Here is a 27,985-nt window from a genome sequence, read left to right on the forward strand (position 1 = left end):
AGTCTCTATTTACAGAAAGGTCCTTTGCTTTACTGTCTTCTCCTTTGATGATCCGACCAGAACTGTTGGTTCACCTGCGACAGAGGAAAAAAGTATTCAAATGAAATCAGAGCCATCAAAGCAACGGCAACATCAAAACCCCATCTAGGAAAGTGATACTTCAAATCATTTTGATACTGTAGATGCTGAACGTAAGTGTCTTTTCTCACGTATAACACAAAGAAAACAGTGTAACGGAGCACTTGACATAAGCAGAAAATGACACCATGCCTTGGCAGAAAGAGAGAAGAGCACTTCTCTGCTGTAATAAAACTTTATCAACAACAAATCCAAACAAGAAGACATGAGACTCCTGCCCAAAATGATCGACATGACAAAGGCGTCGGCTAAGCAATGGTTGCATTATTCAACACTGAAGCCTCTTCTCATTCTCGCACTTTATTTTTCATGTTTGTGGGAAAATGCACTGGTCTCTGAGGTAAAAAAATAAGCCCTGATCCTATTGAAAGCCAGTTCAACACCTTGGGCTCTTTGTCATGTTCCTCAGGTCATCAGAAAACAGGACACATTGTCAGCATCGTCTCATTGCCATGAGTGGGTGTACTTGGTATGCAGCACAACATTGCATTATAAGGAGATGATCAATGCTGATCAATTCACCTGTCAGTGGTTTGGTTGTTGGTATGTACTAGATATGGCAGCTTTTTTAAGTTGTTGTTTAGCTACACATCCAGCTAAAATGGCACTGTAGCGATGGAAAGTGTGACAAAAATAGTGTTTCTTGAACAGTAAAGCATGTAAACAACCGAGTGATATCACCATCGGCTTGTGATGCAAGCAGGGGAAAACCATAATCCTACCTCAGTAAAAACTGAAGAAAGGCAACCATTTTGATAAAATAATATCAAGACTTGGTTTGTATTAGACAGCAACATCATCAGCTCCTTATCAAGCACCACACATTTGCAGTGCAGTGGCTCTTTCTCACAGGAGTCAAGTCAACAGCAAAGTGTAAAGGTCAAGTTTTCTAACCCTCACACCTGTGGAATTCTTTCACATTCACTAATATAAGACCTATACTGGCCTCATGTATCAGTACATTGATCCATCAGTTAGAGTTATAGAGAATAAAGGATGCTGGTGAGCTGGGTTTGTGCTCCAAACAAAGGTTTTCTCTCTCCTAGTTCGATACTGTCAGATACTCTGAAGACCTCCACTCTCCTTGAGATTAAATTGCCTGTCATGAAGCGCAGTCTCTGACTGGCAGCTCCTCTGCTCCTCCAAAAGTACATTCTGGGAGAGACTCTCGAGGAACATAACATAACAACCTCCATAACGACGTCCGCTATCGATTCCAACCGTCTGTCAGCCACCACGTAGGTTTGACGGACTGAAGGAAGCCGTCGGCGAACTTGTAAGGCTCCATTATCGACGCTGAACTTTTGATGGGAAACAGGCAGCTCTGACAGCCCGGTTAGATTAATTCACAAATGGGTCGTTTGACAGAGAATAGGCCGGAGCAGCAGCGCAGCACCGCATAGTGTCATATAAATCATCCGCAATTATGCAGAAAAGGCAAAACAATCCAAAAACCATCAGGCCATTACTTGACAAGAAAACCTGCATTATCATATCAAACACAGGGTAAAGAGTTCCCATAAATTTGGGTTGTTGCAGCACTTTGCTGGTCTGTGTACAGGCTGCAATAAATTCTTGCCTTTACAGAGTCATTTACATTCTGAGCTGTCACTGTGATTAATGTGGTACTAATTTGAGAATAATTCCTCGCAGAAAAGACAAAGAGCAGAGCTGCTTCTTGTCAGAAAGGAAAATGTCTTCGGAGATGGATCTACCCTTAGTCTCACTTCGGGTGGGGGTGGGGGGGTCATTAACAGCATTTGAGTGACTGTCTGGAACAATGCTAAAAATACTGAGAGGAAAACCAAGTCTTCAGTGGGTGTTGCGTTTGTTTAATTGGTGGCTGACAAGTGCTAATTTAACTGGCGAAGGATTCATTTCCATTTAGTGCCTGAAGTAAGGTTGGCTGGAAGATTTAACACAGCAGGTGCACGGTCGTGTGTTTGTGTAATTCAGCCGTGTAATTGGCACACCGCAGTGTCCTCCTCAGCAATATGTTTTGTGTTGTAACTACCGACGCTGGGATTTTCATAGTATGGCCATTTTAAAGCTGCACCAGGCGAGATTTTTTTATGTGAGAATCCGCCCGTAAAATCAGCAGAAAGAGAAAGCAGGGAGGCCGCACATTCACCACGTTTACCCGAATAAAGTTTTACCGCCAGGACTAATGGGTAATTACCTCCACAAATCAAAACTTCAAGTGGCTGTTCTTCAGGGATGTGGCTCTGCATTTATTTGAATGGTAGCATGGGAATTTAGGAGATGAGCATCAAGGAGAACATCGTATAGCAGGGGGAGAAAACAGGTACACTGGTTACTATGACATTAAAACCTGTTACAAACACACCCACTAGGCAAACAGCGCTATCTGTCACAGTGTTTAAAGGGCCTCAGGACTGTTGTCACTGACTATTCAGCGTGAAGTTGCACAAAATACTTCTGCATCTTAACATACCAGGAAAACAGCAAGAAAGAACCCTTTTCTGAGTTTTGAAAGTCAAGCTGGCTGTATGTGTTCTTTCTTTCATGGTCACATTCAGTAACTTGGATTGGGTTCCACTTTGAATCTGGTTCCAGATTGGCAAATAATCTGAATTTGTTCGGATACAGTTTAAAGAAAATCTTATATCAAAGGTCTTTTATCTCTTTTTGTGCTGCTTTTTATTAGTGAAGATTAATGAAGAAAACATTGCTGTACAAGGTCTCTCATTTTCAGCCAATGCCGACTGTTTCTTTCATGGTTTATAATGACAAACAAAATTGAGGTCTAGCTAAACAAGCAAAACTTTTCACTGTTGGTTCATTTTCTCTTTGAAAGCCAGTGTCTGCACTCTGTACGACCGGACTGTGGACTGTGTTTTTGTGGTTCAACGAGACAGACAGCGTTCTCACACACAGAGCATCAAATACAGCAGTCTGGCCTGACACTGGAGAGGTAGGTAGAGCATCAGTTTGATGAGTTGGGAGTGAGATCGTGTGAAGACATGATCTGATTTGAACTTGAAATGACTGCTATATAACATGTAATATCCTAAATTTATCAAATTCATAGTTCTGCATCAGGGTCTCAAGTATTTAGATCAAGAGGTTCTTGAAAAAAAGGTGAGAAATTAAATGGACCACTGTTGTGTTTTAGGCCGTTGCAGTGCATCTGTGTATTTGCAGTGCGTTTCCTAAATGCTGTGTATGTGTCGTCCACCATACAACTCAAGGACAGGGAAAACCAATGCACTAACTTGTCCCTTAAGATAGGCAGGAGATCAAAAAATGGACCACAGATTCAATATATTGGAAATAAACTGTTGATGCTACAGAACCATTTCAAAGAAACTATTATCACTCAGTGTCTCCTTGAGCAAATTCAAGAGTAAAACACACACCACTTCCCTGTCAGTCCAAATTAAATTGTGAGCTCCGGTATGCGCTGGATGAAGAGGGATTAACAAGTTTAAAAACAGCAGCACTCACCATTGCTTTCTTTGTGTCTTTATTCTCTCTCATCCCTCTGGTTTGAAGCAACGCAGCCTTCCAGGAATTTCTGTGTCTAAGTCCAAAAGACACAATCTAAATGCGTACCTCTCGCTGCCATTTGGGGGCTGAGAATGTACAGATTTCAACGCTGCAGTTGAACATCTTTGCATGTTCATGACTCCAAACTGAAGAGCTGTGTTCCCTGCCAGTCACTACTTTGTGTACGCCTTGAATTCTCAGGGTGCTTCCAGTGTCTATGAATGCATTTATGATAGAGGACAATATAGCCGGGGATTCCAGGTTTATGTTGTGCTGTTTTCCTGATAGCTCAGCAGAGGTGAAGAAGAAAGTGTGACCTCCCGCTGCTTCATGCAGCCCGCAGAAAGATTTGAAACTTAAGAAATGTGTCTCTCTGGCTGAGTTCAAAGGTGTGTGAGATAACTCCCCCAGGTTACGCTGATGCTTTGAACAGGTTGTTGTTGTCTTTTCAGATCATTCGTACATCTCTCTATAGAGTTGTTACACAACTGGGAATCGTGGTTGATAATACCATTTGTTTTTAATGACATTGAAGTGACACCACACTACAGTGAATGAGACGCATACATTGTGTTTGTACAGTGAAGCTATAATAAGACACATGAAACATCCCTGTTGGGAGTTTGTGTGTATTTTTTGACTCAATGCAAGAAAAGTCAAACCTTGAAATATCAAAATGAAAACCAAATCCCTGATTTATTACCTGGACTTCGCTGTGAAGCATCTGACGTTACCAGAGCTGTTCTTTGTCCGCGGAAATCTTCTCCGTCATCCATGTAAAAGAAGACAACAGAAGAACAATTATGTTTAGCTTTCACACTCTCAGGTCTCATCAAGATCTGATCATTACCTCCACACATCCAGGCTTGTCTCAGAGCCCTGGACCACTAAAAGAAAATCAAATTATATATATAAATATCCCGTTTTGAGGTCCCGACAAGTCCCTGAATCAATAGCCCCAGGCTCCAGGCTCCCGGCTCCAGGCAGGTGTGGTGCGGGCAGTTTAAATAATTAAGCACATGGAGAGAGACAGAACTGAAGTCTACGGGTCGTCATAACAAAGTGAAGGATGCGGGCATCACGTTACAACGTTAAAAGCAGGTAATTGGAGTGAGTAATTGGCCAGTTTGGGTGCTCAAAGTGGCCTGAAAGTGCTAAGGAGACATGGCAGCCCATTGATTACAGGCCCCCGGGGGTCCAAGCACCGACTGCAAACATGAGCTGTTTTTAGGTAAAGGCGGGGCAGACGACTGTAAGAGAAGCCACAGCCTGGTGACCTTGAGCTGAAGTGTGTAAGATTCAACAGGTTTGAATATGGTATCACGAAAGAAAGAAAGGTTTGTTTCTTAAACTTACCTTAGTAGTTTTGATCTTGTTCCCTGTAGCGCAGCTCCAGCCCTTCAGATCAGGAAGAACTTTGCATTCCTCCCCGTCAAGGCACGGGTGCATCTGACACCACCACTTCTGCTCCACTATCGAGGCTGGTGAAGAGATTTAACGGTCAAAGGGCAGACAGAAATATCTTTAATCACGCTGTTTGTTTGCCTTCACGCCAGTCTTAAGTGTGTCAACAAAAACTAAAACAAATATTTGTCGAAGACTATGATCAAACATGATTAAAACATCATAATAATTACAATGTAATTTATTAAAATTATTGTCAACAATAAAATGAAACAATAATATGAAAGCAAAAACAAATAAATATGATTATTATTATTATGATTTAATTTAAAAATCACTTATTATCTAGTAATGTGGTGCACAAAGTCAAACATTGTAAGATCCTATTTGGTAAAACTGTCCTCAAACACCCCAAACTCTCTTCTTCAAGTTTTGTTGCTTTCTACACGTATACATCAGGGTTCCACAGTCAAGTTAGCAATAATATGTAATATGCAACATCCAGTTAGACTTTCAAAATAAAGGATCTAGAGTCAATTTAGCAGTAATAGGAAACATACAACTTTGGGTCAGACTTTCAAAATGAAGCTTGCTGACAAACACTTCACATATTATGAGATATAGGACACTAGTCCTGTAATTAACACTGTCCAACGGTCATGGTTTAGGCACAAAAACTTCTTGGTTAGGTTCACGAAACGATCATACTTTAGGTTAAAATAACTGCATTCAGTTTAACGTAAGTTATTTAAGTGATAGAACTAATGTCACGTACGTTGCGTCATTTTTGTGGGTTTACTTACTTAACAACAAATCATTCTTGGTCACAAACTGGACACGAACCCTGTTCTTCAGATGAAAGTCCAGTGTGTGACCCAACCAAACCAACCAACAACTAATTTGGACTGTTTTTTATATTACAGCACTACAGGGGGCGCTTTATGAGGTGACACTAGACGGGTACCTACAGTGTCAAACTCAAAGTATACGCCACTGACCAGGCTGACAACTAGATACGCTACATGAGCCTGAAATGAGGCATCTCCTCAAACACCAATCAAAATCATCACAGCGCTCATCAGCTTGTGTCACATTTTGACAGCTGTCTCAGGTGAATGATGTAAGTATTGTTTTCTGACTGGCAACACTCACTACATCTTTTTTTTAAAGTGTTTAATCACAAAAGGTGTTGAGGTGTTGTCATAAATATCCATGTGATGAAGGTAGGAACTGGAAAGAGATCATCTGAGAGGAAACCCTTCAGCTGCAGCCAGAACACCTCCTCAGATACATCCATAAAAGAGAACATTAAGCTTCTGGTACTCCATTGTACAAGACATCATTTAAATTTGGCGTATTACAGAGGTCATTATCTGCGTTCTGCATTCCCCTCCACCGGCATTAGTGTTCTTCTTAATGAAGAGGATGGTTATTGTAATCCACACAGAACACGGGAGCCTCACTAGACTAAATAGCAGAGAATGGATACTTTATGACATGAGGGAATCAATTTGCAGCACACAGTCAGGGTTATAGCAGCAGCGTGGTGTAGCACGTGCATCAGGTCAACTGCAAGCAGATGGTGGTTGTGTACCAGCAGCTATTAAAAAGCCACAAAGGTTTCTCGTGAAATGAAATGGGAGTATTGATAACCAAACATACATAAAGTGTATGGGATACATTTCACTTAACAGCTAATGGTGCTTTAAAAACAGGAAGGCCGCTCAGACTGAGAACATCTGGGAGCAAAAAGTCAGTTTATACTTTTATTGATTCGACTTTTATATTTTAGCTGTAAAATGGCTATACGTGTTTGCTTTGACCTCTAGCTCACATTCACGAAAGCAAAAGAAATGTTTTACTCGCACATTTGTGAATTTAATTGGTGTGCCACTTGAGCACACACTGATATGTCATCTGTTCTGTATTCTATAAAAAAAACCTGTTGAAAAGGCAGAGCATCTATCTTTCAATCAAGTTAGAATGCCTTAATTACAATCATGTGCCAGCATTGAAGATTACAATGCGAGTGTCTCTGGCTTAGTGTCGCTGGAGTGTGGCCAAAGCACATAGTTCTGGCAAGAGTGTGACATTAGCTAACTCAAACAGTACAGCAGATACTGAGTTGTAATTTTGAAGTTAAGTGCAAAATTGGAAACCAAACCTCTGAGCTCTGCCTGACTGTCAATATGTGACTTTAAGAAGTTTCTTCAGCAAATCCATGGTACGATTTTACAAAGAAATGGATGCTCAGTAGAATTTCTTCTTCTTTATTTAAGCGTGTTGTACCTTAAAGATATGATAATATAATTCTGGATTTAGTAATCAGCTGCAAATGGTGTAAAAGTTAGAATAGTTGGAACTTTGAGTGCAGAGTGGCTGTGGATACTGTAGATTTTGGAGAATGTAGAGAGACAGCAATGACCTTGAAGGTCCCAGCCAAGAAATAACGGCACGTTGTTATTTAACACTTTGGCATTTGCACAAATGAAACAAACATCTTAAATGTGCTGGTATTGATAGATCTTTTTTTCATATAGCCAGCCTAGCTGTTTCCCTGTGTTTCCAGTCTTTTGCTAACCGGCTGCTAGCAGTATAGCTTCATATTCACTATACAGACTTGAGATTGGTGTCGATCTTCTCACTTGAACTGTCAAACTATCCTTTAATGAATCTATTTGATTTTTTTCCCAGTTTCTATATTTCAGTTGTGATATACAGGATTTCCCTGAAAATACTTTAATGTGGGGCTGTCACACAACCGGGACGCTAGAATCGATAGCTTTCCCTGCTCCAGGATCCCGCTCCCTGCTGACAGGACCACCTCTGCATGGAGTTCTCTGCCCTGATTGGATAAAGTGGGCAGGGATACCAGAAAATGTATTTTGTAGTGATCACTGTTGGAACACAGAGCTATTTATCACTCATTTTAATAAGAATTATTACAGCAGCTTTAATTAGCTTAGCTTCTGGCCTTAACTGTTTTCACTCTGGGTATGAACAGGCTTCCAGTTGTGATAGACTTATGGACAACACTTTTTAACATTTAAATATGTTGTGTAAAATTACACATTCCAACTCATGTACGGTAATTTTATATCAATATATCATTTTAAGCCTCTGGTATGACAGTTTAACATTTCCCATCATGCATCACCTTGCAGGTCTTAGTGGACCCTTGGGTGTCTCCGATAGTAGAAGTCATATCTTGTTCATCTAGTACATCAGGTTAAAACCAATCTATCCAAAGGACTTTACCTGTAAACTAGGTGACTACAGTCCAGTGACACTGAAAGACGTTACATAGCATTGCTCATCCAATGCACACCAGTGTTCTCAGTTATGATACTTCTCATAATGTTTGTGCTCATCAGCCACAGAAGTCAAAAGTCACCACGAACTAGACATCTTCTTTCCAAACTTAACTCATTAAAAATTCTCTGTCTGTGGCCACCTCGCCGTATTACCCATTCAAAACCGTTCAAGTTTTCTCAGATAGAGGTTCATTTATCTTCATATAAGTAGGAGATTGTCTCACACAGAGCGGAGTTAAAGGTAATCCCTGGTCATAGAAGAAAGAATAATTAAAAGGTTAAGTGCTGATCATTTCCTTTCTGAGATCACCCGCGGAGCTTTAAACTGAGGCCACCGACTCGCAGCTCTAATTTGCAGAAAATGTCAATACTAAAATGTCAAGGAATAGGTCAAACACGATTGGGTCCACAGCTTAGCCTGAAACCAGCGCTTTTCAGGCCGGCGTGGAGCAGCCACTTCAGCTGAGTCCACGGTCTCACACATTTACATGCTAAGAGACTGTCTGGATCATTGACTTCACATACACTGACACTGGAATCGGCAGCTTCACATTCAGACGGACACTGAAGGCTTGATTTTATTTGATTTACTGTAGAATTAGTGTTATCGTTACTATTTTTATATAGTTTTGAAGTAGATCTTTTAAGTTAGAAGCACAGTTGTCAACCAATTTTGGAAGAATAAAGGCTGGCGACGTAGTTTGGCTGATTACTTCAACATTAATGTAGGTTCTTCTTCTTCACTTGATTTATGATGATGATATTTTAAAAATCATTATTATTTTTTCATACTTTATATAACTTTTGTTTCGTGGGTGGCTCACATTCAGTTAATGATTACGTCATTTTATGAGCAAAACATTCAGAACATTTCAATGATGAACAAAATATCTTCGGGTTTTTAGACAAATGTCGAGGTACTTTAAAAACATCCTCCTCTGTCCACTCTAAAAGCTCTCAATTCAGTCCATCATTCTGCTCTTAAATTCAAAACCGGGGAAGGTTTTTAAATGCATTGTTTTTTACTTAAGTTGCATGGCCTTCGTCGGCACCGAGAAAAAAACAGGACCGTGTTCTGTTTATTCACAGAGCACTTTTCAACAAACTATCTAACATGTCTTTTTAAATACAGACTGAAACACACTGCACAGGTCTGAAGAGTATTTGGCCCTCAGAAATCATCGAATGACAAGAACATTTAGGCTTTAAAATGAGAGAAACTCGAGAGGTTGGACAGGCGGATCCCGTTTGCTTGGTTTAAAGGTGCACTATGTAAATTAGTTATAGAAAATACATTTTTATCAGAACAGAAATATTATCACTGATTGATTTTGATGACTGGAGAAACAAATTGCCCTCAAAGGAACAGGCTGTTTTACTTGTACTTGTTACTGTATTTGCAGGACCGGTCTAAGTAGCTTCAAACATTGTTATGGGACCTCATTCTTCTCTGAGGATGGCTTGTTTATTCAGTTATGGAGATAAACAAATATTTTTGTATTTGTAATAATATCATACAGTACATATATACACAATGTACTGTACTGTATGTATTGTTGGCCTACTTTTATTGTCCTCACTCATGAAAACGAGACGGAACTGCTCTCAGTGGGCCACCCTATATACATAAGACTGAATGAATAAATCAAATTTGCAAACTGGGGATTAGTGACTGGAATTATTCACTATTTTCTTACATTTTATAAACGTACAAAAAAGAAGAAGAACTATCACAAAATGACAAACACCACCTGTCCTCCAAAAGAAAGAACTGCTGACCGAAAGAGTTGCATAAAGCAAAAAGAGGATGGGACTTCAACCCTTACGCTTGAGTTTTATGCTCTAGTTTGATATTTTTACAACAATCAGGTTTGTAAGGCATGATAGCATTTGCCTGATGTTTAGCATAGAATCATTGTTTATGTAGCGTTGTGTTAAATCTGTCTCTTTTCTTTGTCTCCCCTGTACTCCATCTCTGCAGTCCACACATGAAATGGGTCAGTACTCACAGTACTCTTGAGCCTGATCTCCATCAAGGATACATAAAATATTTGCACTGCATGTGGCTAATTACTGGAATGTACACAGACTATTCTTTGACTGAAAGCATGTGAATATATTTGAATATAATGTGTCAGTTCTAGTGTGTTCTTGTGTACCATTATTGCACCTCCAGCACCTGTCAGAGCCTTTAACACTTTAATCCTTCTGACATTTTGTAAACGAAATAATTAAACAAGAAAATTATGAAAAGATTCATTAAAAATCATCACATGTAGTTACGACCAGTCCACTGCAAATAATGCATAAAAGATGTTTCCATATAGCAGTAGTAAAATTCACCTTTTTCCTTATGAGGATTTGTTCATGTGTCAAAACAACAACCTGTGACAATTCATAAATGATCTCAGCATCCTTCAGAAGAAATCGCACTCAGGTGAGTTGGTCTGAAACCTTAATCGATGACCTCAGCAACAATCCTCAAGATTTGTGGGAAAAAGAGTATCAGCAGAAAAGAGAAAAGCAAAGAAGCTAGCCCATGAAATATTCAGCTGGATCGTACCATCTACACACGACGGGGCGGCTCTGGTGGTGCCGGCCACTTGCCCGGGAAAGCAGGAGCACTTCACAGTTTGCGACCGCTCCTCGATTTTGTTCTTGTTGCAGCAGCGGTGCAACGCCACCACTTCACAGGTGCCTGTCCGGACGTGATGCGCTGCTGGAGAAATGACAGGAGAGATGGAATAATCAGAAAAAAGGATTCAATCCAGTGGCGGTGCAGTAGTTATTACCCTCATCCACACACCCACGCTGCTGGCCTTGGACTGAGTCCCTGTAGAGTATCTCTCCTGAGTCGCTATAGCCTGCTCTGTATCCCTCTCATCAAAAAATTACCAGGGAGAGCAGACTACCAATTTCCTTTAAATAGGCCTTTTATTACTAAGGGTTTCATTTTCCTCTCTTTATCTGCATATATTCTTTCTCAAGTGTCATTTTGTTGGAGTGGCCTAAAGTTTTTTAGGGGTTAATGTTTTTGGTTACAGATTAAAGTGCTATTACACTGTTAATTTTCCACTTTCATAAAGGAGGGAAACTATCAATAAAAGAAAGAGAAAGACAGTGAAGAAAAAAGTGTATAAGTCAACCTCTAACAACATCACTATCACATCCACACTGTTCCTTCTTGACCTGAAAAGAGACAGTTTGTAGAAGCTCAGTTGTACTAAAAGGCTGCTAAACCAATGTGTGACATCAGTGGAGTGCCGCTTTTAAAAGTATGTAGTGTTTCCCTCAGAATTGTCTTTTTATCAGGATTTTAAACTTCTCAAAAAGTATAGCTCAAGCCTCAATGAACACTGGAACATGCATTTCCCACAATGCAACCCTACAGTGACCTTCCTTTGACCCCCCCTTGATCGGCAACGTATTTAAAACCCCACACCCTCATTTTATAACGCAGGTTTCTGACCACAATAGCAGCAACAGCGTGGAGCAATAATTTCGTGAGTGCAGAAATGTTTTGTTTGTATCATTTACATGCGAGCGCCCAAAGAAGTGTTAGCAAATAGCCAGAAGAAGCAACAAAGAAAGTGACTTCTAACAAGTAAACATGGATATAAACAATGAATCATTTAAAATATTTAAAATGTTTTTATATTCAAATGTTTTATGAGGTTGAAAATCAATTCAGCCTCTAGAGCCAATAATGTTTGTTTACAATAACTTTCAGGTAGAAAACGAGCTTACGCACAATTTAATTGTCTTTTTTCATGATCTTATTTCAAAATGCATTCCTCTCATCTATCCAAAATTCAAGTTTGATGCTTTAATATCTCATTAATAACAACACTTTCACTAACATTGGAGAATGTTGGGCCACAGACTAAAGAAAATACCAGCTTGAGTTTTCCCTAAACTGGTAGTTAGTCGGAGATGTCGCTACTGGGTAGATGTCAAAGATGCTAGCAAAGCAACACAGTGTGTAAAATAAACACAGCAGAAACGTCAGATAGGTCGGACCACTGTGTTTAACTGTGCGTCTTTAATTGTTGCAGCTGCGGCTGAACATGACAATAGAAATAAGCAGGTGTGTTTCTTTTCACATATCTCCACGATGCAAGTCAACCAGTTGTCTACCCGGAAATGAATGTTAGGCTACACAGATCATTTTGATAAGAAACACTGAGTGTAAACATAACTGTTTGCCCCAAGAAAAAAAACCTCCACAGGGCACCTTTAAGCTTCACCCTGAAGCCACCACATGAATTATTCTATAACTATTTTCAGTGTTGGTTCGACTCAGATTAACTTTTTTGTTGTAACCAGAAGTGTAACACATTCGTTTTGCAATTAAAGTAATCCGTTAATTAGTAACATTTTTATATAAGTAATCCATTACTTTGAGAATCTCACTGTATTTCCCTGTCTATATTGTTGCCATAAATAATTTCCCTGATGCATTTCTACTGTTTCTGTTTCTAACCTGCTTCTTGGCAGGCAGCCACCTGCAGATGTGTATGTATATGTTGGACACGGTCTGTACGATGGTTTCTCTTTGCTTTCATGTTCTTCAACTTATTCAACCTCTTTCTTTGCATTCGAATTGCAAGAAATGGACATGTTGTATGAACTTCTTAGACTACAGTACATGCGCCTCTGTACCCACTTCTAATAAAATCAAATAAACATAAAAGATTAATAAAAAGCTGTGAAGAGGATACTGCGTCTGGCACTCCTGGTATTATTAGCTTGCTGAGTTACAGATTATGGGTCGTATGGCCGTTATTCAATGTTGGTTGTGTCAGTACATTCAAAGGTAGACACGGAAGATACAAGCAACAGCTTTTCTCAGTAGGTAACGCTGTGACATAACAAGTTACTTTTAAAAGGCAGTAATCTTGTAATGTAACAAGTCCTCCTCACACCTTGTGACAAGTAAACTGATCTTCTTGTGTAGAATTGTTGACGTGTTCCTTTTAAAGCCATTCAGTACAAGCAGCAGCTTTAGGATATGTAGTTAATGCAGCCAATCAGGATCTGGCATTGTAAACATCATTAACATTATCAGTGTAATTAATGACAAAAAGGTATCTTTTAAATAAGGTATAAGATGGGAATGATTGGAACTGATACGTCTCCAGATTTCCTCCTGCAAGCAGCAGTCCTTAAAAAAATTCAGATATGGGACGGGAAAGTGCAGCGCTGCACTCTTTGGAGCCAATTTTCAGATCACGCTCCATTGTCTGAATTATTTAGAGCCTGAGCTGCTCCATTCTCTTTTAATTGCATGTGACATTTTCTCGAGGTGTCCTTCTGCTGAGATACTCACAGCTGCTGCAGTAAACAGTAAATCTGAGATGACTGCGTGAAACCGGTCCTAACTGTCTGTACTGTAGCGGCTCGACTAAACCCAGTTAATTACGTTTTCACTTCAGCCTGCTGTATCGGTGGACTGCAGCCCCTTTTCCAGCTGCTGCAGCAACAGTGATGGAGTCAGCTGCTCTGCTGTGACTGAATGATATTAGATCTGACAGAGATGTTCAGCAACTGTTGAGCATCGCAATACCTCTGGGGTTTACCTGTTAGCTTTATATTTAGAACTTCAGAACACATGACAGTGAAATTAACTGGGAATCTCATTGTCACCACAAGCAAACAGCAGGCTGAGAAAGACAAAAGGTTATTTTTAAAAAAGGCAGAAAGACAGACAGGAAATGAAAGTTCCATTTTGATTATGCCCTCAACTTTTGATAGCATGTCTGCTCTAACACTCCACCACCCTCCCTCGACCTGTCCTCCCTCGTACATCAAAAATAATGCAGGTAGTCGGCCCAAAGTAGCGGGATGCTTACTCATGCTCTGCCCCGAACAGGAAAAGATATGAAAGACAAACACACAGCGAGCCGAGCTGCTTCAGATGTGAGACGAGTGCTGCCAGTATCTCTCTGAAGGACACGGTTCACACTGAGAGGCTGCGGTTTGTCTGACTGGATTTGGAGTTCTTCTTGGATGCCTACTCAGCTTCCCCTGCCAGCGGATCCACAGAAAAGCATTTCACTCGGGAATCAGTCGGTCCAACCACAGTCCGGCTTTTAAACCTGCTGCGGCTGTGGCAGAGAGGATCCCTCCGGACCCGGACACACTGCCGCTGCACTCGTGTTTTGTAGGTTTGTGTGTTTGAAAGTTTTATAAGGCATGTATGATGGCATTAAATTCAAACAGCAGGATTCAGGGGCATCCTGGTGGCCTAGTGGTTAAGAAATAAACCATATGGCTGCAACATCCCCACTTTGATTCCGGCTGTCGGGGCCCCTCGCTTGCTTCTCTCCCTGCACATGTTTCCTGTCTGCATCTCCACTGACACCGCCGAGAAAAAGGCAAAACACCGCGAATGAATAAAATAAAATGATCCATGCATGAAAAATCAGAGAAGCAGGAGGATACGCGACTGGAGAGTGTGAGCTAGTGGAAAGTAAAGTGGGACATTGGCAGTACTTACTCAGACACACAGTTTCATTGTGACAACGAGGTTTGGACACTTTTTTAAAAATAGCCTGGACAGAAACCAATCTTACTCTTAAAGGACAAGTTCACCCAAAAATGGTCGACTAACCACCCGATGGAAAGTTTCACATTCCACCAAAGATTTCTGGAGCTTTAAACAAAACAGCGTTGCAGCATTCTCCTAAACAACTGAAGTAGATTGGGACTTAAACATAAAAATAATTAATATAATAGACATAATAAGTCTACTGAAGCCCCAAGATACACCCTTTTATAAGCCGAAATTTTCACTGTAGCTGCTAAGCTAAAAGCAGTAGCACGCACCCCGTCTGAAGTGGGTGCACAAGCGTGACTGAAGGTATAAGTGTTCTTAGGGATTCTGGAGACTTGGATTACACTGGATGAGCTGTATGGAGCCATTTTCTGTCTGGTTTTGGTTGTTTTTTTTTACGTTTTAAAACAAGTCCCCATTTACCTCGGTTGTTTGTGGATTAAGAAACGTTGTCCAACTTTCAGTCGGCATGGGGTCAGCAGTTCATGACTGAATGTATATTTTTGGGTGAACGTATCTTTTATTCTGTTAACCAAACACTAAAACTAGATTTTTTTTTATTTGCTTAAACTAAACCACTCTGAAAATGCCCCACAACGCTAATCCCATATGTCTTCAGCTGTAAGTCAAGTTACCTTCACATCATTCCACCTGTCACACAACTTGTTCTCAACTCACTGATGTCTTTGAGATGCTCTTGGTTTTGTATTTGTCCTTCTGGTTTGAAAGAAGGTGGACCATCCACAGGATTAATCATAATAGGGAAGCGATCTTATAATAAATAAAATAAATAAATAAAAGAATTTCATGGTAGCACGTCTGCAATCAGCGCAGACATTCTACCTGATTAATGGGTAACAAGCTGTTAAAACTGCTGTACTGTGTCCTTTAAAAAGTGTGTGACAGGAGGGATCCCTCAGTAATGAGCCCTAAATCATAACTGTACGAAACACCTCCTTTTCATCCTGTCTCTGCCAGGTAGTCATTATTCATAACATGCGGCCAATTTGCAGTCTTATAATAACCTACTACTAATGCTAATAATTTTCTCCGTGAGCTCTTTGTGACACCGAGGAACATAAATACACATCTGAAACATTAATGTGCTGCAGTTTATCTAAATCAAACACTATCCTTGTCTAAACTTTATTGAACCAGTCGTCAAATAATCTTTCATCTGTTAATAAAGTTTCATGTACATACGGTCGCTCTTGTCCACATCAAATATTCTACAATCTCTTCTCGTGTTTGCAGTTTTCTGAGACTGTTTTGTTTCTGTCTTTGTCTGAAAGATCATCTTTGTCAACACACAGCAGCCTGGTTTTATCTGCTATTTTCCAAACCACATTTTAGATTGGGGATGATATGACTTTTCTTCCCTCTTAAGTAGCTCTGAAGTGAAATCTTTTCTTCTTGAAAAGCCATTTGACGTTATTTAAATCATTTGTTCTTCAAACAGGAAGATAAAACCTGCAGGTAGAAGCTCAGGGAATTTTCTATTTTTCTACATATTTTTCTGTTTTTCTCAAGATTTTCAAGATAATATTTGACAATAGGAAACAAACATTTGCATCATGACTGTATGAAACACAGCTACCGTCCCTAATGGATTATTTTTTCCTTTTTTTACTTAATTGTACGGTTTAAGAGTAAAAAGTAAAAAAGGGGAAATTTGCATTTAAAGAGAACGTAATGGTGCATCTCCAGGTAGAAACAAAAGCCCTCAGGCATGTTGCATTGTTTTGCCTGCAGGTAAAAGGGAAAAGAAATCATGTACAGTTAAGAGGTGCTTCCAGAAAATAACAAGGGAACAAAAGAAACTATGTCTCTTTTAATTATGTTTCATGCTGTTTCACACACACAGCCTGAGACAGTCGAGTCATCACACAGGACAATTTCCCAAAAAGAAGTGAATCATTTTAACAGAGGGTATAAAAACAGAGTCTGCAGACAGAGGGAAGATGTATCACACCAACTTAATGACCACAACAGGCCAACTGACGTAAAAGACTGCATATCTTAGACAGAGGGAGCAGCAGGTGTTGTTCACGCTCCTGTCACTTCTCACGTGTGGAGGATGACAGTGCTCCCCTGGATCTCCTCAACACATGTCTGCTGCGACTCATCCGACCCCTTTTTGTAAAGTTCTCCTGAGTGGAGAGGTCTGATGTTTCTGTTGTGATGACACTCATCAACAGATCGTGTTTGAAAAATGACGACACGCCGTTTGCGTCAGATGTGCGAGCTTTCAAATTCCCCCACACCCAGCGAGCGAGAGCATCAATCATGGCGCCGAGAAAAGAAACCCGTTTGAAAAATACATCACTGCTTATTCACGGCTAATCAGAGCATAATGCAGCGCCGCAACATAGAAACAAGACTGAATTAGCCGGATGCTTATTTAAGACAAAGTGATTGAAATAAAGAATGAGAGCAAAGTACAAGTTAATTATGTTATGAATACAGTGCTGTAAGTGCAATGGAAAAATCCAATATGACACATTATTACTGCAAACGATCTCAGACAAATCATCTTAACTGTAGACACTCTCTAAAGTTTTACTTTAAACCGTCTGTGAGCTCATTTTAAACCTGATCCATAAACATTTAAACAGCTTATTACCATAATAATGTTCTGTCTCCATTAAAATAGACAATTATAAAGAATGACTTCATTAAATCTGCTGTTTGCTGACAGAGTATAAATCAATACCAGTGACTCTATGATATATTTGATAAATAAACAAATGAACAAAACCCTTATTTCAAGATACATATAATTAGTGATGTAATGTAACTAGGTATATTTACTTAAGTACCGTACTAAAGTGCAATTTTGAGGAATGTTTTCTTACTTGAGTATTTTCTGCTACTTTATAGTTCTACTCTTGAATAACTGTAGTTACTCGTTACTTTGCAGATTACATGCTGCATCAGAGCCAGAAGTAGTCCACTTTCAAATGTATTTATTTAATCAGCAATCGAATTGAAAAAAAAACAAAAACATAATGCTGAATATCACATCCAATAATTCACTGGGCCAATAATCAATCAACCTATATTGTACAGTAAATACATACGTGCAAATATTTGTATAATTTTACTTTTACTTCAGGGCTCCACGATCATTTTGTTCGCACATGCTCCCAAAAAGTCAAGAGCGACCACACTTTATCATTAGTCTCACTGCTGAACCTAAAACTTAGCTTTTTTTTCTCAAACAATAGAGGTTATGGTAATTTATGGTTGCGTGCGCTGTGATTAAAATTAAGTAATACATGTATTTGCACCCTTTATTCCTGGTGCACCAGTGTGAAAAGTTAGTCTGGAGCCCTGTACTTATCAGTTACTTTGATACTTTTACTCAAGTACTATTTGTATGGGTGGTTTTCACTTTCACCAAAGTAATATGTTAACACAATATCTTTACTTTTACTCAAGTATGACTTCTGGGTGCTTTTTACAACACTGCATATAATACGAGATATTATAAAACATGAAGAACTGAGGCATCACTCTGAGAAAAGAAAAGATATACTTTGGATTTATTTTCCCCCTCCTCTTTCTGGAATAATACCTTCTAAAACTATAGCCTTCTCTTTTTCCTATCCTGTGCTTTTATTTTGAAGTTTTGAAACTTTTTTTTGTACTTCTGTCATTTCTGTTCCCGGCACCTTTCTATCACATAGTCAAGATGTTATCATATTTATATTAAGAATATTACTGTGACTATGACTGTGACTGACGTGCATACTTTCTACTGCCACTGCTGGAAGATTTCAGTCTTATTTTAGGTTGCACTCATTTCAATGCCTACAGTGTGACATAAGATGGTATACAAGGTTTTCACCCCTTTCTGGGCCCACTTCCCTCAAAGCAAAGAGCTCAACACTGCATAGTTTGACACACAGATCAAGGTTATTTACGGTTACAACACTGAGAAATTTTTTAAATTAGAAGTAGCAGCTCATAGACACCAATCACAAAGAGGGAGTGGGAACATTTCCCAATTGTACTGTTACAGTGATGGCAGAGTACTGCAGGTGACAAACATGCAGGCAGAAACCTTCAAGGCTGTGCTTTTTCTTCACACTCCAAACTTTGTTCAAGTGTCGAGGAGTTGTCAAGTTAAAGTTGGCACAAGTGCTTAGTGTTATAAATCCAGTGGTAGAAAGTAACTAAGTACTAAGTGACTGGTATTTCCACATGATGCTATACCTCAACTCTACATTTGAAAAGGAGAATACTGTATTGTTCTCCACTACATTTATCTGACAGATGCAATTAATAATAACAATGTAACAGCTCTAAATTCAGATAAAGTAAAGCTTGTACATTCATAAACGCATAACTTATAAATAAAACACATTGTTGCGGACCAACAGATCAGTCCACCTGAGAACTTTATATGTTTTAGGATGAAAACTGTAGTTATCCAACACACACAAACATATAAAGTTATCAGATGGATTAATATCAATAACTGTTCAAGATGCTCTCTAGCAGTGAGGCAATTAAGAAGACTGACTCCCACTCTCTTAAAATATGATGCCAAGACAACTTAGCTAGATAAGCATCTCTAAAGCTCACCAGTTTACATATTGTACCTGATTTGTTTAACCCGTCCTCATCAGAAAAACAACCAAACAGGTCAACTGTGAAAGCAGCTTATCGTGACCCATTTTTACATTTCTTGCAGTGACCTCTAGTGGCCGCAGTAATTATTACAGCAGCAAAGGAGGAAGTCAGGCAAAGTAGTATAGTAGCAAGAAAGTTATGTTCCTGTCCAATGTCAAAGTCAAAGGTTAGTTATTTTAATTCAATAACGTACCTAATAGTAGTCAAATACCTAACATGACTTAAGTTACCAACATAGTGTAAGTACATTTGTAGCTGAAATTAGATAATTATTTTAACCCGAGCCACGATGTTTTCCAAAGTCTAACCAAACAGCAAGCCTCTGACAATGAACTGGTACACCTGTCACTGGTACTCTCCAACAGTCATGTTTTGGGAATGGTGATATATGTAGCTTTGGGATTCACTGGATATTGATCCAATTGAGTCGTTCAGGTATGAGGATGTGTTGGCAAGAATAAAACATCACTGGGAGGTTGCCAGGCAACCAGCAGAGACTTCAGAAAGCTACTGGTCCTGAATAGTTGCGTACATAACCTCTTGTTAAACCACAAAATGTTGTAAAAAAGGGAACCATTAAGGCAAATTAAATCTGGATCAAACCCTGAGAACTGACACTTGATGCTCACTATCAGACAGTGTTATGTGTTTACCTCTTAGTGAACCCTTTGAACCGAAGGTGCTTTCAGCGAGAAGTGTGGGGCCAGTCCTCTCCGTGCACTACTCAAATCACTCTGCTCGAGAAGCTTTTATACGTCGGTCTCTGGAGACAGAGAGGAAACTGCAAATGATGCATACTTTGAATCATTCACGAGGCTGTTGTGAATGATAATGCAATCATGGCATTGCTTTATACACAGCAACATGCGTGAAGCCAAAAATACCGCGAGAAACGATCTCTGAAGATGAGCTCACTGACGGTGATTCCCTTTAAATTATGAGCTGTACAACTGTTATGTTAATAATAACGAACAGATTATCCCCTCAAACTATTTGTTACTTTGTTTGGCAGAGTGTCAGATGAGGAAACGCTTTAGTCACATTTACAAATCAGATTCAGGGAGCCAGACTCAATGCGACTGTAAATACTGAGCATCTGGATTGATTGTTACGTTTAACATGGGGATCCTGTCGTGTCTGCGACTGTTACTTATTGTTCTCTCAGGAGTGCAAGCTGTGTTATTCTTTCTTGGCAAGATGCTTCTTATGCATCGTATAAGTCATTTTCATTACAAAGTGCGGAAAGTGGAAGGTGCAGAGCAAGCAGTAATCTTTGATCAGAAGTCAGACATCGAGGTCATACGTCAGTGCAGCATTTTTAACTGTTAGGAAAACAGCTGTGAACTGAAACTACACCGATATCACCTGAGAGCCTAAAAAATACTGATGATGAACCATCAAATACATTTCATTCTACTCAGGTTCAGTTTTCCCCCTCGGCAACCTGTGTGCTTCGCTTCTTGTTAAGTGGTTTCCCATTGTAGACACTGAAACTCAAGGCTGTAATGTGTCTGCGGGGATCAAACTGGCACGACTTGAAGGTCAGAAGTTAAGTGTGAAGGCTCTGTGTCCACAGAAGTGCAGCGTTCTAAAAGTCAGGTGGAGGTGTATCCCTGCTGTGTAATTGATGATTTAATGTCCCAGTCACTCCCTCAATTTTTGCATGAATGATCATGTGTGAATTACGTGCTAATGTGCCACTTCACTGAGGATTAACGCTTGACATATCAGTCAGAAATAGATTCTCTACTGTGACTCTACCAGTGTCTTTTTTGTGCATTTTATCTCTGTACTTTACTCCTTTTTTTCACCAAACTGGAATATTCCCTGCTCGTTTCTTTACACCTCTATTGGCAGGTGAAGTGTGCAGACAGCCAAGCTGATCTTTGCGTCTTTTCTTATCATTCTGAAGTAAATATTGAATCGCGGAAGAAAAAGGACATCATCTGCGTATAGATTGGTTCCCTTAAGGTCTCGCTTTCACTGAGCTATTTGGCCCACCAATGGGGCTGTTTTTTCAAGAAAAAATTAAGGTCGAATTACAGGACGAAGGAGAGTGATAGAAACAGAGGCAAAACAAGAGTGAACGGACTAATCGACTATCTTACTAACAGAAGCTATAAGTAGTGTGGGATCATGGGAGTTGTTGTCTTCATTGTTATGGAGTGTTAGGTCAGTAACCCATGTCTCTCCTCCTCCTGCTCATGCAGTAAAAGAGAAAATACATTTTCCGGTATCCCTGCCCACTTTTTCCGATCAGGACAGAGAACTCCGTGAAGAGGCGGTGCTGTCTGCTCGGGAACGCACAGGAAAAATGCTTTGAGAAAAGAAAGGAAGTGTGGTGACGTGGAGAGGAGGGAGGGGATTTTAACTGCAAAGCAGACAGGTAGTATAGGTAGTCAATAGTTTGACTTCCACTGAATACCAACGCATCCTGTCAGCGTGCATTGCATTCATAGTCAGAAGGCTAAAAAACAACATGAAAGGAAGGACAATTTGAACTGGGAAGAGGGCATGAACAAAACACAGGAAAGCAGCTAACTCAAAGGACGGATCGCAATAGATGCTAATGAAAATAAATCAGACGTCCCCACAACTTGTGAGCCTGATTCCTGTCTGACTCCTCACTCTGCTCTGCTCTGCCTGCCTTCTGATCAATAAAGGACAGGCTCAAAGTTAAACTAAATGGCCACTGACACATTTAAAGTTTGTGTTGTGAATACACACATTCGTAAAGGGTAGACACCACTTTGCAATATCAGTGTCTGACGAGAGAGCGCAAAGGCAAACCCTCTTTCTTCACGTACCAGAGAGGGAATGTATTCACTGTCAGAGAGGAGAAAAGCGCGTTTGATGCCGTAAATATGATCCCGTCTTTGCTGACACAAACCGGATATTTCAAGAAGTTGAAAGCTCATATGTGCATTAGTAAATCAACTCGCCTGCTCACTGAAATGAACTGAATTTGCCCTGCTTGTCAGAGAGTGTGCTCGCTTCTCGTCCTCTTCTTGTGTTCTCTGAGAAGAAATACATTTTTCTCTATTTTGGACGTGCTTCTCTGTTTATTTCATCCCTTGAATGATAACAGGTTTACAGCAACAGAAATAACACCCAGGGGAAATTAGGGGGCTGTGGTGGCTATCAGAGAGAAACTGAATGCATGCGAGATTATTCTGATCCACTTCCTGCTGAAATGATGAGCGCCTTGAGTGGGGATTGCTGCCAATCAAAGCCACGCACATCAAAGCGCCGCGCTGCCGTCTAATTGGTCGACAAAGAGAGGAGAGGTATGCGTGATTTCCATCATGCTCACAAATGGACATCCTGTCCGGCAGCAGCGGTGCCTGCACTCCACCAATTACCTGAGGCTTTGTATTGTCAGTGGGACTCCCGGTGATGAAACATGTGGGTTGGCCTCTACTTGTAATGTTGCTGAGTTGCCATAATTGATCTCCGTGGGGTTTACCAGTGACGACTCAACAACACTTTTAATGAGGCAAGGAGAGACGAGTTTGACTCATACCTCCAAAATAGAGGTTTCAATCCAATAAGTCCCCCATTCACTATGGTGACATTTTACTTGTGAAGCTGTATAGTGAGGAATTCCTTTCCAAACATCTCACAGGAGAATTGGCAGAACTCCCTCCGCGCATTTGTCTTGCGTCTCTGATCTCATTGGTGAAGCAGGTTAACTGTGTTTTGGATGGAGAGCTGAGGCATCACACCATGAGCGAAGCAAACAAGCCTCTGCAAGTTCAATTGCTTCCTACAGAGTTCTGTGAACAGATGGATGGAGGTTCAACAGGTTTGTGGATAGCGAAAATTTGTTTGTCTAGAAGTGGTGGAGCGCTTTGGCCTTATTTTGAGCCTCTTTGGCCCACCTGATGCTGAGCACATGATGGGACTGGACAAATTTCAGCCTGCAGTTGCATAAAAATCTGATTTTTTTTTGCTCAAATGTGCCTCAGATCTGATTTTTTCGCAAGTGTGAAGAGCACACATAATGGGTGTTGTCTTGTAGTATCCTTTGGGCTCTGTGCGGACATCTCACTTCACAGATGTCACTGATGCTCTATAGATGGTTACCAGTAATGTTGTGGGCAGTTTTAATCACTCGCTGCAGAGCCTTCCTGTCCTGGGCCGCGCATGAACCATGATAGTTTGTGATGTTTTCCAGTCAAGATGCTTTCTATTGCTAATCTAAAACTGCTTATGATGATAATGTAGCGTGTTCTGACTGTGGTCCGAGGATCACTCAATGCCAGCCAATGTAGGCATGCAAAGCCAAGAGCAACACTAGTAAAGACTCGATGTAGTCCACCATAGCTGTACCTAGCATTGCTGGGAAATTGGAGCAGTTACAGTGACTGAATGATGTAACACTACGGTGGCTCTCGTGCCCGTGGAAAAGCAAACTGGGTCTTAAAAGGTTTGCAGGTTGAACCAACTCTGAACCAGCACCAGCCAAGAACCAGTACTTGGTTCGCTTTGGTCAAAAGGGGGTATCATTGGCTACAGTTTGTGGACAGGCGCTGGCTGAAATTCTGGATCCAATCTGTTTCTGTGAAGCCATTCACAGCTTGGTTCTCTTTCTCCTCATCCACCTCGTCACTAATCTGCTGACTTCAGCAGCCTCCATGCCTACTTCGTCACGATAGCATTCTGCATGTGATGTGTTTGTGTTTTCTTTAACGGAGGCGCGTCAGTTCAGAACTCTGACTTGTTCACACTGGAATCTGATATTGGCCATAATTAAAAAATAATGTGAACAGCCAGACAAAAAAAATCAGATCCAAGCACTAAATGTGAATCGAGCACTAACAACCACACTTAGCTCTTTGCTGACATGTGGTCAGTGGTCTCTCTGAACCCTTTGTAGAATGATTTAACAGGATCACAAACACCGCCTACAGCTGAACCTTCACTGGTCTTTGGCTGACATTACATTTCTGCAACTTGTTTCCCTTGTCCGATGAACAGCACTTCACTGGATACAGGATTCCTGTAATTCAAAGCTTTTCCGGTTCCTTATTTCTACTGGAATAAACATCTTAAAGGGAAACTCTGATTCTACACATCAGTATCAGTTTACTCAGAAAGAGTATGACTCAGCCTGTGAAAAACAGTTGTCTAATGCCTCTCTGGCTCTGAAGCTTTGTCAGGTCTAAAAAAAAATAATGGCATCCCAGGCTTTTCTCTTGCTGGGCTTGTAGAAGGTGTTCTATGGTATACTAAGCCTGCTTTAAAAACTGCATGCAGAGCTTGACAGATGTAGGCATTTACCAAGCAGGGGTAACATAAACACTACATTGATCATACGGCCGATATGGCTTTTTCAGGGCCGATACTGATATTGATTATTTAAAATCAAGGAGACTGTAAACTGATAAGAACATTAATTTCAACTGAAGATGTAAATATTTATAAATGGCTCACAAATACATTTTCTTTTAGTCTGAGTAATTTCCAAAAACAGCTGGGCACTGTAGTTTTTAGCAAACATTATTCCCTATTTCTCAACGGCAGATGAATACACATTTGCTGCTCTAGTGAGTCAAGCAGCAGTAGATAAATTACAGCCCATGGATGAGTTTTTCATAGTTTTTGAACAACTGCAGAGCTCTACGGCACAGAGGAATAAACTCATACCAAGCCGATGGGTCCATTGTCGGCAACTCCCAAAACAACATATATCACCGTACCCAAAACAACATGACTGATGCAGCGATGTATCAGTGTGCTGTCCTCGGTATATGTTCTGTATATAACTTGACAGTGAGATAAACGCCTTCTTAACATCACGACTCTGAAGACAGTTGTCCTCATCAACAGGTTTTATGACGTTGCAGAAAGGCGTGAAACTAAAACAACTGGACTTTTTCCTCTTTATACTTTTCCTCACTTGCAGCCATATTAATCACTACAGCCACTAGAGGCCGAACAAACATAAACATGGGTCGTAATAAGCTGTTTTAACAGTCCACCCTCTATAGTCGTTTTACTGATGTGGGCAGGCTCAACATTACACATTAACCAAGCTGCTCACACAATGTACTGTTAAGTAAACAATAAAGCAGCAGGATCGTGGTAGTCTGCCAGGCAATATGTTAATAATGCTTCCAGTAGCTTTGGGAACTTCTAAAATAGTATTGTGAAGATATTTAGATTGTGATTCCACAAGATGATGTGGGGATTAGCAAAAATTGCACAGGACCAGCAGCAGGAGGTGAGAGTCTCGACGCCTCACCGGAATATGCATTTGTTCCCATAAAACAAGTGTTTGATCAAGCATGCATGCAGAGAGGACTTGACAAGTTTAACATCCCAGTGGAATTTATGGATTCCTTCACAGAAAGTACTTAGTGCACAAGCTGAGCAAAGCACCAAGCCACTGAAACTGTTCAAAGTATGATGTTTTTCTTAACATTCAAATCAATGTTCAACTTATTTTTGTGGGTTTTTCGGTGTTTCTAACAGAAAACTAACTTTGGCTATGAATCGAGGCATGATAAAGACGTGAAATCAAAAATCCTGTGCCACTTTTTGTTAACATAAAATTTGGTTGCTAGTCATTAAAGCAACATTATGTAGAAATTGGCATTTTGTGTGATTTGGCACCCCCCCACAGTCTCTGAGTGCAACACCACTGTTCTAAATACACTGAACAAAAATATAAGTCAGTATCTGGTGTGACCACCATTTGCCGCATAGAGTTGATCAGGTTGTTGATTGTGGCCTGTGGAATGTTGGTCCACTCCTCTTCAATGGCTGTGCGAAGTTACTGGACATTGGCAGGAACTGGAACACGCTGTCGTATACGCCGATCCAGAGCATCAAACATGCTCAATGGGTGACATGTCCGGTGAGTATGCTGGCCATGCAAGAACTGGGATGTTTTCAGCTTCCAGGAATTGTGTACAGATCCTTGCAACATGGGGCCGTGCATTACCACGCTGCAACATGAGGTGATGGTCGTGGATGAATGGCACAACAATGGGCCTCAGGATCTCGTCACGGTATCTCTGAGCATGCACAATGCCATCAATAAAATGCACCTGTGTTCGTTGTCCATAACATACGCCTGCCCATACCATAACCCCACCGGCACCATGGGCCACTCGATCCACAACGTTGACATCAGCAAACCGCTCACCCACACGACGCCACACACGCTGTCTGCCATCTGCCCTGAACAGTGAAAACCGGGATTCATCCGTGAAGAGAACACCTCTCCAGCATGCCAGACGCCATCGAATGTGAGCATTTGCCTACTCAAGTCGGTTACGATGACGAACTGCAGTCAGGTCAAGACCCCGATGAGGACGATGAGCATGCAGATGAGCTTCCCTGAGACGGTTTCTGACAGTTTGTGCAGAAATTCTTTGGTTATGCAAACCGATTGTTGCAGCAGCTGTCCGGGTGGCTGGTCTCAGACAATCTTGGAGGTGAACATGCTGGATGTGGAGGTCCTGGGCTGGTGTGGTCACACGTGGTCTGCGGTTGTGAGGCCGGTTGGATGTACTGCCAAATTGTCTGAAACGCCTTTGGAGACGGCTTATGGTAGAAATTAACATTCAATTCACGGGCAACAGCTCTGGTGGGCAAATGGTGGTCACACCAGATACTGACTGGTTTTCTGACCCCCCCAGACCCCCCAATAAAGCAAAACTGCACATTTCAGAGTGGCCTTTTATTGTGGCCAGCCTAAGGCACACCTGTGCAATAATCATGCTGTCTAATCAGCATCTTGATATGCCACACCTGTGAGGTGGGATGGATTATCTCGGCAAAGGAGAAATGCTCACTAACACAGATTTAGACAGATTTGTGAACAATATTTGACAGAAATGGTCTTTTGTGTATATAGAAAATGTTTTAGATCTTTGAGTTCAGCTCATGAAAAATGGGAGCAAAAACAAAAGTGTTGCGTTTATATTTTTGTTCGGTGTACAAATCCCAGGTCTGTAACAGTTTGTCAGACGTAATGTGGGTGCTAACTACAAACAAAACTCATTACGTCATAACAGTGTTATGTGTTAAAACTTGTATGTTGAAGTAAACATGTATTTAACACTGTGATCCTACAGTCTCACTGAAGTTACATTTACATTACAGTTGCAGAATCAAGTGATAGGGGGGCGGAGTGGCTGAGACAGACACCATTCACCCTGTTACAAGACACTCTACCATCAACATGATTTTGAAGCTGTTATTCTAAGGTAAAAAAAAGTTACATAATGTTGCTTTAATGGGAGCAATGAACATGAAAAAAGACAAGAAATAAGATATGCCCAGATGTTGATTTAGTTTTAATGTACTCACCTGTAGCGGCTGCCGTTTGTTGGGTCATCTCCCAGACACTGATAACAAGCACCATTACAAGTAGAGCCCCTTTACTTCCGATCTGTGTGTATCGCTCACTCAT

At 40.6% G+C, this 27,985-nt stretch overlaps 1 protein-coding gene across 1 annotated transcript; it reads right to left on the reverse strand.

Annotated features, from left to right (window-relative positions):
* On the reverse strand, positions 1 to 27,985 carry LOC141008510 (chemokine-like protein TAFA-2). The gene is made up of 5 exons (XM_073480907.1): positions 27,883 to 27,985; positions 10,930 to 11,085; positions 5,005 to 5,129; positions 4,352 to 4,408; positions 1 to 74 (listed from the first exon to the last, which is right to left on the reverse strand). The coding sequence occupies exons 1-4, from the start codon at positions 27,983 to 27,985 to the stop codon at positions 4,379 to 4,381; spliced, it is 414 nt and encodes a 137-aa protein (XP_073337008.1). The 3' UTR covers positions 1 to 74; positions 4,352 to 4,378.

This window comes from Pagrus major, chromosome 14 (genome assembly GCF_040436345.1).
Source record: "Pagrus major chromosome 14, Pma_NU_1.0".
Classification (NCBI taxonomy): Eukaryota; Metazoa; Chordata; class Actinopteri; order Spariformes; family Sparidae; genus Pagrus; species Pagrus major.

Coding starts and splice junctions, on each gene's coding strand:
- LOC141008510 (XM_073480907.1), bottom strand. CDS start 27,985: ATGAGTGAGCGATACACACAGATCGGAAGTAAAGGGGCTCTACTTGTA. Junction 5,130..10,929: donor CGCCCCGTCGTGTGTAGATG/GTACGATCCAGC, acceptor TCTCTTCACCAG/CCTCGATAGTGGAGCAGAAG. Junction 4,409..5,004: donor ACAAGATCAAAACTACTAAG/GTAAGTTTAAGA, acceptor ATGACGGAGAAG/ATTTCCGCGGACAAAGAACA.